Below are 15,460 nucleotides of genomic sequence, written 5' to 3' on the forward strand. Positions count from 1 at the left end.
TTTATCTCGAGTGATGAAAGTGCATTGATATTTCAACAGTAGCCATAATAAGCAAACTGGTTGGAATTTAGAATCGCCAAATGGTTTGGATACTGCCATCATGATTTGATATATCAACGGTGACTGAGCCCGCCATTAGTTGGGTATGCAACCAAAGTATCACACACAATTTAAGACATATTGAACCTGAAAAATATCCTCGCATTATGAAATCATACATCATGGGCAACTGATTAAGGGGAGGGGTGGCAGAGGGGCGGGCGAGACGGTAACAATATGACTCGCGTGTAATCATATCAATTTTCGCGCTCTCAAGAACAAACAGCCTTAAAAGTGTGCGTCGGAGAAAGGGCAAGAGAACGTTAATTTCAAAATCAAATTTGAGTTTGCGAGTGAGCTCGCCAAAGCTCGCACAAAATGTAAACTGAAAGTCTATACCCGAGCAGTACTCCTTAAGGGCAGTGATTTGAGTATCACATGCTTCTCAAGTCTGGGAACGACAGCACGGCGTTTGCCCCGCATACTTTAGGTAAAAATCAATCGAATTCCCACCGACTACAGCAAATTTAACGTGGAGAGGAAGAGGCGTGAATCCACACAGAGAAATTCTGTATAAACAGTGACATAAGTGTTCGTGCACTAACGTATTCACTTGGAGATCGAGCTTACTAAACCGTAACCATCGCTCCAGAGACCTAGATATTGGCATGCCAGCGGGGTGGCAAACACAAACTTGTTTCTTGGTGTTGTCGGCAAACATTGCTACAGTGCCTCCTTCCATGAAAATTGTCACGTGAATGTGTTGGGTTTTTTTTTTTTCGTTTTTTTTTTTTTTGTACAGATTGTGAGAATAGATCGAAGCACACTGAGATGTATGATGGTAGGAATGGTCTTAAACTCACAAACTAATTCTTCTTGTCACAGGACTACTGATGTTTTTTACTCCTCTTACTGACATTTTTGTCTGGAAATACCAAAATACATGTAACATGGAATCAAGTATAGGATTGTTGTCCGAATACTGCAGATCAATTGATGTTATCAAAAAAACAAAGAACTTTACAGACATGTTAGAAAGTCAATGCGAACTACTGTGACTCTTCGTGTCGTTTCCATTTTACTTGTTCTCCGAGAACCTAACCAGAAATCAGTGTGCGTAACGAAAGTCCACGTCTCGTACGACATTGCATGGATACCTGAGAGCAGTGGCTTTTTTCCATTTCGATTGTGGAATCCAACTCTCGAAGGCTTGTACAGCGTAGAGGTACGCTCTCCTTCACTCATCGTTCAGCAGACAGCAATCGATATCTGTCGAAACTGCAGTATATAAAATAAGAATAGGAATGAATAGAATCTCCCCACTCTATGCCAAAAGATTGTAAGTTACGCTCCTAATGCTTTCTTTCATCGTCACAATAGCAGCGTTCAAATGGATGATTCATTCTTTTTCTCTTTTTTGGCTGTTGATATGCATCGCACATGTACGGAAAAAGATACAGGGAATCTGAAAATTGTTTATCCTGGACGTGTGCTTGCTAAAGGAGTTGCGACCGCGATTGTATCTACATCAAAACTAGGTTACCAGTATATTTCTGTCGATTGTAAATTGTGTAATCACAATGCGTGAATGTATAGACGCTTATCATAATCCATATTCTAATATATACATATATATATATATATATATATATATATATATATATATATATATATATATATATATATACGTTTATATCCATACACATACATTTTGCCGCTGTCTAAACTAGATATAGAACGAGTAAAGGTTTCGTTTTCACAACAGATAAAAATCCTTGCTGCCGGCATTGATACTCTTCTCCGCGTGATCTGCCGTGTGTGACTCAAATTGAGATAAAAACCGGCCACAATTTAAACGAAGACACTATTAGTAGACAGCATTGACAAGGAGGACAAGGTCACACCGACCACCAACATGCATTTCATCACGATGGCGTTGTCCTCGGAGAGCCAAGGGGATGTGAAGCACAGATTTCAAACTAAGTCTCTGCGAAGTATTATGAAAGATTAAAAACATGAGCAGCAAGGGATTGTATTGCAGTCGTTGCCTGGAGGGCCTGAGGGTCATATAGATCATGGCACGATGCACCACACTGCAACCATATACATGAAGAGTTTGTACGAAAGTACGGAAGTACGAAAATGATTCCACTCTATTCGTGTCAGTCTGAGACATTTTCGCTCAAGGCTGCTAGAGAATGAAGAAAATGATAAGAAAGTATGGGATTTTGTAATCATAACTTCATGAATACTCCTTGATATGTAACAAGTGAGACATGACTGGAAAGGTTATATTTTGTTCCGTGTGATGATGGACTCACTTTAATATGCTTAGAAAATGGCGCTTAATCCATTTTGATTTGATATGATCTGATTTGATTTGATTTATTCTGTGTATGGCATTTCTTTACAAGTTTATCAACTGTCAGCAATTTCATTAACATTGTACAAATATGGCATTACACAAACTTTTCACATATGTTTGTATCTATTATATATATATATATATATATATACGTATATATATATATGTATATATATATATATATATATATATATATATATATATATATATATATATATATATATATATATATTATATATAGAAAGATATAAATTTAGGCACACACACACACACACACACACAATGTATGTATACTACAATATGTATACATATATATATATATATATATATATATATATATATATATATATATATATATAATTATACTATACAGTTCTCTCCAAACTATGAGGCAGCAATGTTCTAACATTTCGTTTTCCTTCTCTGTTACGTTTCAGGAGAGTCACTCGATTGCAGAAGAACGGCAAAAGAAGAGGCAACGCTGGCGAGGAAATTATGTATACAATCAGAAGCAGGTAAGGATACACTTCTTCGAAAGTCTGAAAGGGCGCCCCGCAGTGTCTAGTTTTTGCCAAGTGCAGTTTATAAACAAACAAACAAAAAAAGTGACAAGAAAAAAAAAAGAGGAAACCAGTCTAAATGCAATGAGGGCACAGTACTTCCGTCGATGGAAATTTATCTAACTTCTCGATGGCGGTAAATAATCTATATTGGATTTCTTTTTGACATGCAAATTCATATCAAGGAAATTCATGTTCAATATTTTGCCCGCCTAAGCAAATCTGACGGTGTCAGACATCACAGACAATACAGCCCCTCCTTCTTCTTTCGGCATAGTAAGCTTACAATTTAATAGATTGAAATTCATTTTTTTTTTCATGATTCATCCAACATTAATCTACTCGCCAACAAAGTAATCTAAGTTTCATAGCCAATTAAGTTGGAATATTTTATGCAATTGGTGGCGTATTCATTAAAGAAGTTTGTGTCTCAATTAACAAACAACATGAATAACACCCACAAGCCATTCTAGAATATTGAACTAGATACTCATCCCCTGGTATGAATGTAAAGTTTTCGGAGCCCATTACTCGCTACCCTAGTACAGTGCGTTATATAAAGAGTCACATCACTGCAGACTCATACAGAATGCAAAGTTAGTATCACAAACCGTTTTCCAACTGGATCGAATACTGGCCGACTCCCTCACTTGTCGTGACGTGTAATTTGATTAGCAACTGGCCATCGCCATGGAAACACCACTACCATTGAAACAAGTTGGCGATACAGACTTTCGTTGGACATATAGGCATTAGATACATGTAGTGTCCTTTTCAACTCACCTGAGAGACACAGTCAAAACAAACGGAGCCTACAGCCTACAAATTGTGGTTCCTTCTATTATATATATTGCGTACAGGTTAAGAAAGAAGGAATAGAAAAAAAAAAGAAAACAAGGAAATAAACGAGTAAGATGTTTTAAAGTGATTAATAAATCGCTGTAAAAAAAGCTCCATTTGTTGCTGACTAGAATTTTGTCACACGTTCGTGTTATCATACGCTCTGATCTGTGTTATGCACATTAAGTGGAAAATTGTCTGATTCCGTGTGATCAGTGCTTCATCGATGTAAAGTCAGCGATACCATTTATCACTAAAGGCTGATATAAAAGACAAACATTGTTCATAGTCTAAAGATCATTATGTTAATAGATATTACTATCTTTGCATTTCTTGCACTTCCAACACTCCCATGATTTACTCTTCTTCTTCTCCTCGTCCTCCTTCTTCCAGTTCTTTTTCTTCTTCTTCCTCCTCCTCCTTCTTCTTCGCTCCCTCCCTCCCTTTCTCACATCACTTTTATTTATGAATACGAGAAAAACTTGTAGTTAAAGGAAAAACTAGTGCTTCTTGCCATCTAGCAAATAGGAAAAAATAAACAAAGAAAACACACACATTCACACACACACACACATACACAAAGGCACAAACCAGAATTAAAATAAGGTACAGCTAGAGACACAAAATCAGCAATAGACCCATATAAGGCAACCCAAATCAAAGTAGAGTATCGCTTAAGGCGAGATAATATGTTATGCCTGTGGATTCCCAGGGGCTCGTATACAGGGCAAGGAACCACCCGAGGTCCTTGTAATCAGAATGACGCAGATTCAGTTCTGCAACGGTATGAAAAATTCAAGGTAAAAAATGATATATGACATAAGTCCATGACTGCATACGAGATGTCATATCCTTCTAATCACTGTAAATTCATTTCAAAAGTTTTTGACACAGTTTATATATTAATAAAGAGGTTTGACCTTAAAGATTTCTTTCGGCTTCGTTTACTTTTCGAAGGACCTTGGCAATCTAAACATCTTTATGGGGCCATCCAAGCCGCATACGTACACGTCAGAGGAATTTGGGGATGGGCTCGAAGTATTTTTCGGCCAAAAGTAGACAGTTGTGATGAAAATTTGTTTTATTTTCCCCTACCAATGTAAATTTTGACGCCAAAACGTAACAATCCCATTCTGTAATATGTCGTATAGAAAAGAATATTGATTGTAGTTTGATCAGCGCAGGTTGATCATTTACGTTTGCTCCTTTTCCGTTTGGTGATGACGATGATTACTGCTAACAATATAAGGGATATCATTGTCATGAGGAATTGTTACATAATATCTTATTTCATCAATAGCAACACCGTTATCATTAAAACTGCATTACTACACAACCTTAAGGTTGCTTTCGTGGGGTAACAGGAAATAGAGTTGGTATTAATCAATGTTGATATAGTCGTAGATTCTTCACCCCTCCTCAACGGGATATATTGCCATCAACTTCCTTCAAAAGCGTAACCGTGCCAGAATTCAGTCTTCATTAGAGTCAATATTGCTTTATTTATAGATTTTTCATGCCATCATGACAATTTGTTGTCATATTAAGCACGATATTTATTGCTACTGTCATCATTACTTACAAATCAAGGCCCACGTATCTTTTCCTCTTCATGAAATAAAACGTTGCTGAAAAAAATGGCGCTGACGATTGTAGATAGCTTAACATAGGGCCTTGACTTACTTACATACCCATCTTCCCTATCCCTTAATTCTTCAATCGGATACTACAGCTTCACAGTAATAAGGCGCGCACACTGGAAAGTAATCAGGGACGAAAACTGAATATTAACATAGTAGATAAGAGGACAAATGAGGTTAATAAGGTGTGTAGCATCCCGGGAACTGGGGCGCCTTCTAATGAAATTCCTTGTGCCAGTTGGATTAGATCATGACCATAAACACCACAAACACCAAGTACTGCAACTAGCGCCCCATATCATTTCAAATATATCATGAAGATAACAATATATGACAGGTTCTTTTTAGAGCTTGTGATTAATTACCTTCCGCGCCAGGGCAAAATAAGATATAATAATATGGCCTGCGATAGTCAAGGTTGCATGCGTGTACACCAGTATAGCTGGAAAAATCTGGGCTCAGTAAAGATGTGGTCTGCATGCAACATTGCGATAATGTGCCAATCTATTTTCATTCATTCTTTTTTCCCCAGGAGGCTGTAGGCAGGCCTATGGAGATGCATTACGTAATCACCAGAGGTCGTGCAGTTTTCAAGGTAAGAACAATGAGAACTGAATTAAGTCGGGGTCGGTTTTTTTTTTTCATGGCCTCTAACAGACCTGTTAGGTTTGAGCGCTCTTTTTTTTTCATATGCTATAAGGCCTATTTAAGCCATAACTGGGGGCTTCAGTATGTCTAACAATACATGTACTTATATTATACACTGACATAGCAATGTACCTGACTTATACTGCATAACCCACTGAATCATCTTTTCTTCTTCTTTGGAATCCCCCAAATATGGCCGACATAAGTCACAGACAGTGTGTGAGAGCGAATAGGTCTAGAGTTCATCACGTGTGCCGATTGCAAAAACTTCACACGCGGTGTAATATTCGCACATCTCGACGCCGCGCGCCGCACAATTTCATGTTGGCACATGATAAAACCTCCTGTCGACACTCACGAAAACATACTGAATATCTACTACTATCCCAAGACGAGTAGTTGTCTGTCTGCAGGTATCAGGCAACTGCGTAAAATGTCGTTAGCGTCGGTTTCCACATAGTAATGAAGTTATCCCCAGCGGTTTATCATATCGCATCTTACGGTCGGATAGCGGGGCACCGGATAGCAATAGGCGGCTTTACTCCGCCGGTACTTTGAGCCCACCGCCTTGGAATAATTTGGTGTAATTCCTTCTGCGACGGTCAATCATTATCTTGAAATCAATGGACGAAATCGTAGGCGGTCGTTGCTTCATTGCCCGTATCAGCTGGATTGCAACTTTCATAAGTTGCTAGATGACGTATTTGTTTGAAAAACTAAATGTATTACCAATGCCTCGACAAATTTTGCTTTCTTTGCCAGAAACAACAACGAACGCAGTTTTCCCCCTTTTTTGCTTCTATGTCTAGAGGACTACATATTGGCAAAGTTTTGTGACAAACACAGTTTCGATACTTTAAAAAATCAACTTTTGCGTTTCATCTGAATTTGACTCTATGATACTTTACAGATTGAGTTGCATTTCCTTCAACTCATCATATAGAATACGACAATTAGACTTTTTCTTGACAACTTGATATTCATGACTAGCAACCCCCCGCCCCCACAAAAAAAAACAAACAAAACAAAACCATACCCATCCAAATTATTTCATGTGTATGGAACCGGAATACCACCAGCACTCCGACGCTCATTCGTTTAGCAATTTGCGTCTTTCTCATCACATTTTCTAGTGTTGTCTTTAAACATTTTGACAGTCGAGTAATTACAGCAACCTCAAAGATTATTTCTCAGTAGATCTATTGTATTCTGCAGACCTGCTTTTATTTTCATATTAGATGTCTTCGTCCACGCCATTACTTTCATTTTGTTTGATTACGCTTTTAAATTCATTATATGTTTCGTCATGGACTTACACCTTAAATGAACCTCCTTCCTCGCATCATTAACAAACATCTTCAGTGAGTGGTTAAAGTATGATTTGTGTCGCAAATCGTGTTTGATGGCCGCGAATGCCACGTACAGGCGATCTCATACAAACACTCCGAGACTCAGTTCTGTTAGTTTTCCTCCGATGTCGTCTTGCCGCCGTCGAAAATGGCTTTATATACAAAACTATATCAAAATGCCTGTTGCGTTTAAGCGTCAGGGGGAACATGCTTTCCTTAATACAAATAACCTGGTCATTTGCAATGATCAACTGAAATAATTTGTTTTATTCTCTTCGAAAGGAAATGACAAAACTTTTCCACACCCTAGTCTATTCGCAACATATACGAGATTAAAGAAAAATAAAAGAATGCAAAAATGATTAATGCACATACACATTGTTTCTGGTTGGATAAATTCAAAGTCACGTCTTGTTCATGTCCAATTTGTATTTTGCAGTCACTCAACGCAGTTCAAGAATTTCAGGCATTTAGAATGCGTCATTGTGTTTGAAATAGGTTTTTCCCCCTCTTCCCGTCTTGAGACATTAAAGAAGCTACATTCAAAATTCTTTAAATTCCATATCTTTTGAAATGTCATCTTGCTTAGCCAAGAAGGAAAAAATGTTCAAGTGACATAATGGGCCGAATGCATAAAACAAGCAATTGCTTGTAAGCAATTGCTTCAAGTAAAAGCACAAGCTCGTCTTGCAAAAGGTCTAGCTCAAGCAATTGCTTAAATCCATATGCATAACCTTTTGCCTATGCTAATACCTTTTGCTTGTCCCGCACAAGCAATTGCTTGCGTTTTCAACAAAAGGGACGTCACGCCTGTGCGAACACAAGAACAAAGGCGAGTGTGGCAGCATGTATTTGAAAGGGCATGTCTGTGTGGAAACTTTCCTGACATAGCAGAATAGCTAAGAAATGCACACACAGACGCATACACATACATCTACACACACACACGTATTACTGGCTGATTCCCATCACTGCAGCTTACAGTAGCCCGGATCTGCCAGATTGCACGCGGAGAGAGGTCTCCTTGCTCTCCACCGAAGTCAGACATCCTACCTGTGTTTCATCACATTTTGCTTGCTAACCACTGGAAATTCCTGTTGTTGAAATGAAAAAGTTTCTTACCCTACTTATGAGTAATTTCTTGTAGATTTATACCACTCCTTCACAAGTGTGGTCTTTCTTTCATAGATATGAAAAGGATACTTAAAAGGGTACGTTCCGGTTAAGCAAAAGCTCAAGCTCATTTTACAGAGCTTGGAAAATCGTAAGCAATTGCTAGCAAGAACTAGCAAAAGGTATGTTTTATGCATACGTTTTTAAGCAAATGCTTGGTCTCTAAGCAATTGCTTGCGAGCAGCAAGCAATTGCTTGTGTTGCTAGCAAAAGCTTCTGCTCGCAAGCAATTGCTTGTTTTTATGCATACGGATTCGAGTAAAAGGCTAGCACAAGCAATTGCTAGGGTTTATGCATTCGGTCCCTTGTGTAGAACTGCATGACATTCTGCATATCTTGAATACAAAGTAATACATGGAATAATATTTGTGACGATTTTCCCCCAAGGTATGTTTCACATTCTTCATTTCTGTTTCCTTACTCTTTTACACAAACATAACACTCTCATCAATTTCTTTTGAAGGGATCTATATAATCATAAGACAATGATTCCCCTGTTTAATCATTAGTATTATGTAATCATTTTATGTGGAATTTAGACATTAAAAGGAATAAAACACAATCAGCAGAAATAAGAAAGTATGCGCGTCAGCAACAACCATTTATCTCGAGAACGTCCCTATGAAGGGCTCCTCGATGTCATAATCTTCTATTAGTATCTTCGTCTCTTGTTTTTCTTTATCTTTCATTGTCTCAAGTCTGACCTTCCGTTACTGGCATTTCCCTAGGATGTCTAAAAGGCGATTTTGAGTGGTCAAGGAGGAAACTTGAAAATAAATTAACATCGATCTCGTTCTTCTCAGAATATTTACCGAACCGTTACGAAATCTTATTATCTCTCGTCTGCGCGCGAAAGCTTGTGGACTGGAAAGTAGTGGCAAGTATAATAGGGGAATCGCTGGCAAAAAACTACTATGTAGTTAAAGGGGCCCTGAAATCCAAATGCATGTTGATTAGATTTGATTTATGATACACTCAACATCACTTTTGCGGTAAAACAAATATCTAGAACATTCCATATATTTTTTTACGATTTTCCTTCTATTTTTCTTCAGATTACTTGGGAACGCCCACAAAAAAAAAAAATCCTTCCAAACCAATCAATATTAATATTATTGAGATGACATCATCTGTCAATCATTGCTAAAGTACCGAAATGTTTAACAAAAGACATTGGAATGCACCTTCGTCTCGATTCAGCATAACTTGCAGGTTTCTATCATATTAATGTGACTAACAAAAGACATGGTGAGGGAACATGCAAGTTATGCTGAGTTGAGGGGAAGGTGCAGTCCAATGTCTTTTGTTAATTATTTCGGTACTTTAGCAATGATTGACAGATGAGGTCATCTCAAGAATATTAATATTGATTGGTTTGGAAGGATTTTTGTGGGCGTTCCCAAGTAATCTGAAGAAAAATAGAAGAAAAAATCGTTAAAAATATATCGAATGTTTCTAGGTATTCGTTTTACCGCAAAAGTGATGTTGAGGGTATCATAAATCAACACAATTCAACGTGCATTTGGATTTCAGGGCCCCTTTAAGAAGCAAAAACCTTTACTTACATACATAGGTGAATTACACAAGTAAGTACATAGATTTAAAAAAAGAGGAGATATTGATGTAAGGATAAATTTCTAACTTAAAAGGGTTGATAGAATTGCTGATGTAATTGCCTGTACTCGCTAGCACCTCCACGAGGCGAGGTTTCAAAATTAATAGCACCTTTCCGGGCCTGTGTTTGCCCGCACAGTACCTAGAAGATAGCCCAAGACAGAGTGATGAAATTTGGACGAAATCCCGAGTGTGAACGCGCAGCGCCCTTGCCCACCCTACGGCGCGCTAGATAGAATCGGGAAGGCCCCAAGTGATCCCGCCTTCGGACGTGAAACAAACAAGGCATCGATTTAATCGATTAGATATCTCGGTATAGTGATGACATCACATCCTAAGGCATTACACATGGCAAATATCTTAGTGTATCCGTATTCTGCGGAAGTTCCTCTCTCTTTTTTTTTCTTTTTTTTATAGAGTGGGTTTATGACTAAAATCAACCGACCACGTGATTGCATGTCTGTCAATGAGATTCTATTTAGCTTGGCGTCCGTGAAACCATTCAACCTGCAGGAATTGGCAGTCAAATATGACGAAGGTGGAAACGCTACCACAATTAATCTAATCCGACATCACGCCTCTGATTTCTCCTCGCAAATCAGAACTCAGCCGGATAGAGCGAACAAAAAGCGGGTAAAGGGAAAATGTAAATGTCAGATAACAAAAGAGGAGTTAAAATGAAATTTCTACCTGCGGACGTTCCTGTTTATTCTCGTTTTCACAGTATCTCGCCAATTTTGTTGAATCGAATCGTCTGTCGAACCCATCTCGTTACCGCGATGATTACTTTGTGGCGGAGGAATGTTGACTGATACGTATTAAACCGAGGAAAGCCGCTGCACATTGGGAATACTCACTTTAATGACATGTGCTATTCAACATGTCCATGATGGAATGGATTGTGAGTGTGAGGATTTGGATCATACAACAAATGACTGAGTTTCTTACCAGAGCTTGAATATTGCACCTTATACCTATACTTTTCCACATTAACCAAAGTGCAAAGTCCGGTATCCCGTGGGAATTTACAAATGGCCACACTCAACATTGGGGAAATTCTAGGAAAGTTAGGACGTGAAACTGGTTATAGCATAGAAAGGATAGCTAAGGTGCTCGTGGCAATGAAGAGAACGTGCTGTGACGAGATAATATGATTATTCGTAGCTAGCAGAATTCCTCGTGTATCTTCAAAATAATGATGTTATCTGTGACTTTTACCCACCCAGAGGCTCGGAAGAGCTCTGTATTCAGTCGTTATTCCTTTGTTATTCTGGCTGGTTATCACATTACACTCGAAACAGCTTTTTACGAAATAGAGTGGGATGATATATATATATATATATATATATATATATATATATATATATATAATCATACACTAAAAATGCTAAAATTTGAAAATCGTTGTGTGGCAACTCTATCACATTTTTGATGGTGTAGTGTTGCATTTACATCAAAATGAATTCGTCCCACAGCGCTTCTGACAACTCAGTTTCGTTTCTTGCCTTGTTAGTATCTATAGGCCTATATACTCTTTCACGCTTTCCTAGAAAACATCAATAAAATATGGTCACAATCATATACTCCAGGTAACAGAAATGGCATGATAAAGTTACTCTATTTCAATATCTAATTCCAAATCTAATTCTTTCCTTTTACTGTTTTGTACACGTAAAACAGGGGGCTTACTCTTTTGTGGCAGATTAAAGTGACCTTAGGTCCAAGTATCCTGCTGTATTATGAAGAATCAGTAAATGGATATAATTAACCCAAGAACACTGGAATGAAGGAAATGAATATATATGTATTTTCATTCACGCTATTGTGTGTTTTGTGCGGTGACCATTCACATACAACTTTGACTGTCTAATTCCAAGTTGGCAGTCTCAACTTACCTGACTGAATGAGGAGGGGGGGGGGGAGGAGGGGAGGGGGAGTTCTAATACAGACAGGCGGTGTCCAAAAACCGAACATTTTGTTGCGGTTACATTGCTAAATTTCATCTGACATGTTGACGATCAGGTTTTTCTTTCTTGATCTTTATTTGGTTAATATGAAATGATAAAAGGCTTCTTTCAACAAAGCGACTGGAGATGAACGCATTATACTGTACATACGGCTTCCGCAAGATTACCCTCTCTTGCGCTCCTAATGGCATTACCGAGTTATACCGGGATAGGTACCGCGAGGAGCTCGTTCGCTTTCTGGCACATTTCTGCTGATTGTGATGCTTCATGAAGAGTGACAGGTTGACTTATCAAGTTTTTACTGCTTAAAGTGTTTGAATAGGAATGACACATGATCAGAGAAAACAAACAAATAAGCAAACAAAAACAAGCAAATAAATACACGTTTTTCAGCACTTTGCTTTGGTCAACAAAGCTGTTGTGAACTTGTTTGTCTCTTTCAATGAGTTTGTAATATTTTCACGTATTTTCTTTTTTTTTTCCCTCCACATTCGTTTTTTCGTCAATCCCCAGCTAAAGAAAACAAAGGAAAGGAAGTGGTAAAAAAAAAAAAACCTTGGAAGGTCCCCGTTTTGCCCTATTTTGCGGTGGCATAATGCATTCTATTTATAAATATTAGTTATGAAGGAGAGAGAAGAGAATCAAAACTTTCCTTTCATGATGTCTGATACAATCATTTTCTTTTCCTACACAATATTTGACGTGGTGATAATATGAAAGTGTACTTGCGTCCCCTCGCATCTACGCTGGAAACATTGTGATATAGATATAAATATATTTTCATTTTTGAATACAGATATTTCAGCTGTATGAACATGATGGTTTGATGTTGGCTTAATGGACATAAAATAAATATACGACTTCCACTTGCTGGAGAAAAGAAGGAGGCTACAAATTAAACAAGAAATGAGAGTGTTATGAGTAATTGCAAGGAAGCGAAGAGACCAGTAGGAAGGGGGGTCCACATGTGGACATTGTTATGAGACCTTTCAGCATTAAACATGTCATCATGAAATGATGCAATTGGATGAACTATCTTTGTATGTGTTCTCACATTCACATAAAAACTATACATTCCCGTCTTACATTCATTTTCTCTGAACAAGAGTTGTCCAAAGAACCAACTTACAGTGCAATGAATTTTATGACAAGGCTGTGCGATCAGGTAATGTAATGGTATTCATCATACAGAGCAGTTTCCTTTGTAAATAGAGCAGAGTATCCACTAGAGAAATAATGACCGAAATATTCGAGACATGAGCCCCATTTAAACAGAGCCTGTCAAAACTAAAGTTCCCGCGACAACATCCGGGTAGCGTCCGGGTATTTTTTTTTGTTATTTTTTTTTTTTACCTTGCCTGTTCAAACGTTCCCCGCAAAATGTTGCCTGGACGTTGTAGCGGTATATTAACTTTGCCAAGCTATACCCAGCCAGCTATATAGGGTAATTACCCCGACATTACCCTGACATTACCCCGACAACCCTTCTATCAGGACGCTCCTGTGGCAAAATTCCTTTGATACACTCAATACGCATGCGCAATATTGCCAAAAAAAAAATGATTGATACTCATCGCGCGATCACGTGCATGGATTGAACCACTGATCTCTATAGTTGAGATCAGTGATTATAACCCCCGTTTTATTTATTCACGATTGCCTACCCACATGTGCACAATCTAGAACATTAGGCGGCGCCTGGCCGGTGGGCGGGGTAGTCACATCAGTGGACACACCCCCTTCTTGGAAACCTACCCGAGAAGGTTTTTAGTATGTGCCTGTTAAAACGGTACCTTTCGCTCTCTCCTGTGGTTTTATTGCCCGAGGCGATGAATTTTGTTCTCCGGACGTTGTCTGACGTCGGGATAAGGTCTGTTAAAACGGGGCTTTAGCTACCTGTGCAGTCGTTTTGTGGTCAAAGTAATGCCGATCAGGGCACCGTTTCATGAAAGTTGTTTGTCCTCTATCTGACAATTACCAAAGTAACAATCACAGAAAAGAGCTTATCGGCCAATCAAAACACAAGATTTTACTGAAATTGTCAGAGACGGACAACTTGTCGTGGCTAACAACTTTAATGAAACGGTGCCCAGGTGGCAGCAGGATAATGCATTTCCACTGTAGGCCTTGTTTTAATAGTTCATTATCGGTCAACACCGTCCTTGCCCTTTTCGTCAACACAATGTTGTCTTCAAATGAAGAGTTCCTTTCCAAAAGGTGTTAAATCCATTTTTCATCAAATTTTACTTTTTTTAAACATAATTCACCAATGTGTATACATTTTGAAAGACCCACACAGTATAAGTCATCAAAATATTGACATTCGTGAGAAAGTGGAGACATCAAGCAACTAAAATAAGTTTTGTTCCAAGAGGTATTAAATCCAATGCTATCCAATCAAAAACCAATGTGCATGCTTGACTGCACATCAACCCCAGCGTACCTGTGTAGCTTTCAAGATAACCCACACATTGCTTGACTATTAGCTGCAGTGAAGAGACAACACAGTTTTAATTTATGTGCATACAAATTCTTTGGAGAGATGGAGAAAACAGCAGGAGAATGTGTAGAGACAACAATCCGTTACGGAAAAATACATAAAGTCACAGAAACTAGTCGCTAAAACAACATTTACGTATTGTACATCACCCCGTGCTAAAAGTTTTTTAACTTTCCAAAATGTCCACGAGCAACTTGCCTGAAATAATTTAGAAAATATCAATTATAAGTGTAATTTTAGTTGTAATTCATTCGCGTCCACAGATGAATGTTGAAGGGGGCATTTGAGAATGCTAGTCCAAAACTATGGTCAAAATCGGAATTAAATATATGTATGGTCCATTGTCCTGACTCTTTTATATGCTTTTCCTGATTATTCTGAATATGGTTATGCCACACACGGATCGTTCTCACATTTTCATTTTCAATTTTAACCCCATCGTTGAATCACGTTGGTTTCCTTCTTTTGAATAGCAGAGTTCAGTTGACGAATATTGTATTTTTCTTCTTTTCCTTTTGATTTTGCTTTGTAGTTGGAAGGAGAAGTGCCGGACTAGCAACCCTTTTAGACGATTCACACTCACCCATCGCATCGGCATCAGTAAGTAGCTCTTTCTTGTTTCCTCCTTTAAAAGGGAAATCAAGTCCCAATATAAGTTAGTCCGATAAGAAAGAGTAAAATATTACGAGTTCAGCGGTATAATGTTGATCGAAATCGGATGAAAAATAAGGAAGTTATACATTTTGAAGTTTCGCTATTTTTTTT

At 38.2% G+C, this 15,460-nt stretch overlaps 1 protein-coding gene across 1 annotated transcript in view; it reads left to right on the top strand.

The window, feature by feature from the left end:
• The window catches only part of LOC140237668 (uncharacterized), a 95,650-nt gene that overhangs the window by 63,537 nt on the left and 16,653 nt on the right, over window positions 1-15,460 (top strand). Inside the window, exons 2-4 of the mRNA XM_072317593.1 lie at window positions 2,842-2,919; window positions 5,977-6,039; window positions 15,228-15,295. Coding sequence (XP_072173694.1) covers window positions 2,842-2,919; window positions 5,977-6,039; window positions 15,228-15,295 — 209 coding nt within the window. The remainder of the gene's footprint in view (window positions 1-2,841; window positions 2,920-5,976; window positions 6,040-15,227; window positions 15,296-15,460) is intronic.

Source organism: Diadema setosum, chromosome 14 (genome assembly GCF_964275005.1).
Source record: "Diadema setosum chromosome 14, eeDiaSeto1, whole genome shotgun sequence".
NCBI lineage: Eukaryota > Metazoa > Echinodermata > Echinoidea > Diadematoida > Diadematidae > Diadema > Diadema setosum.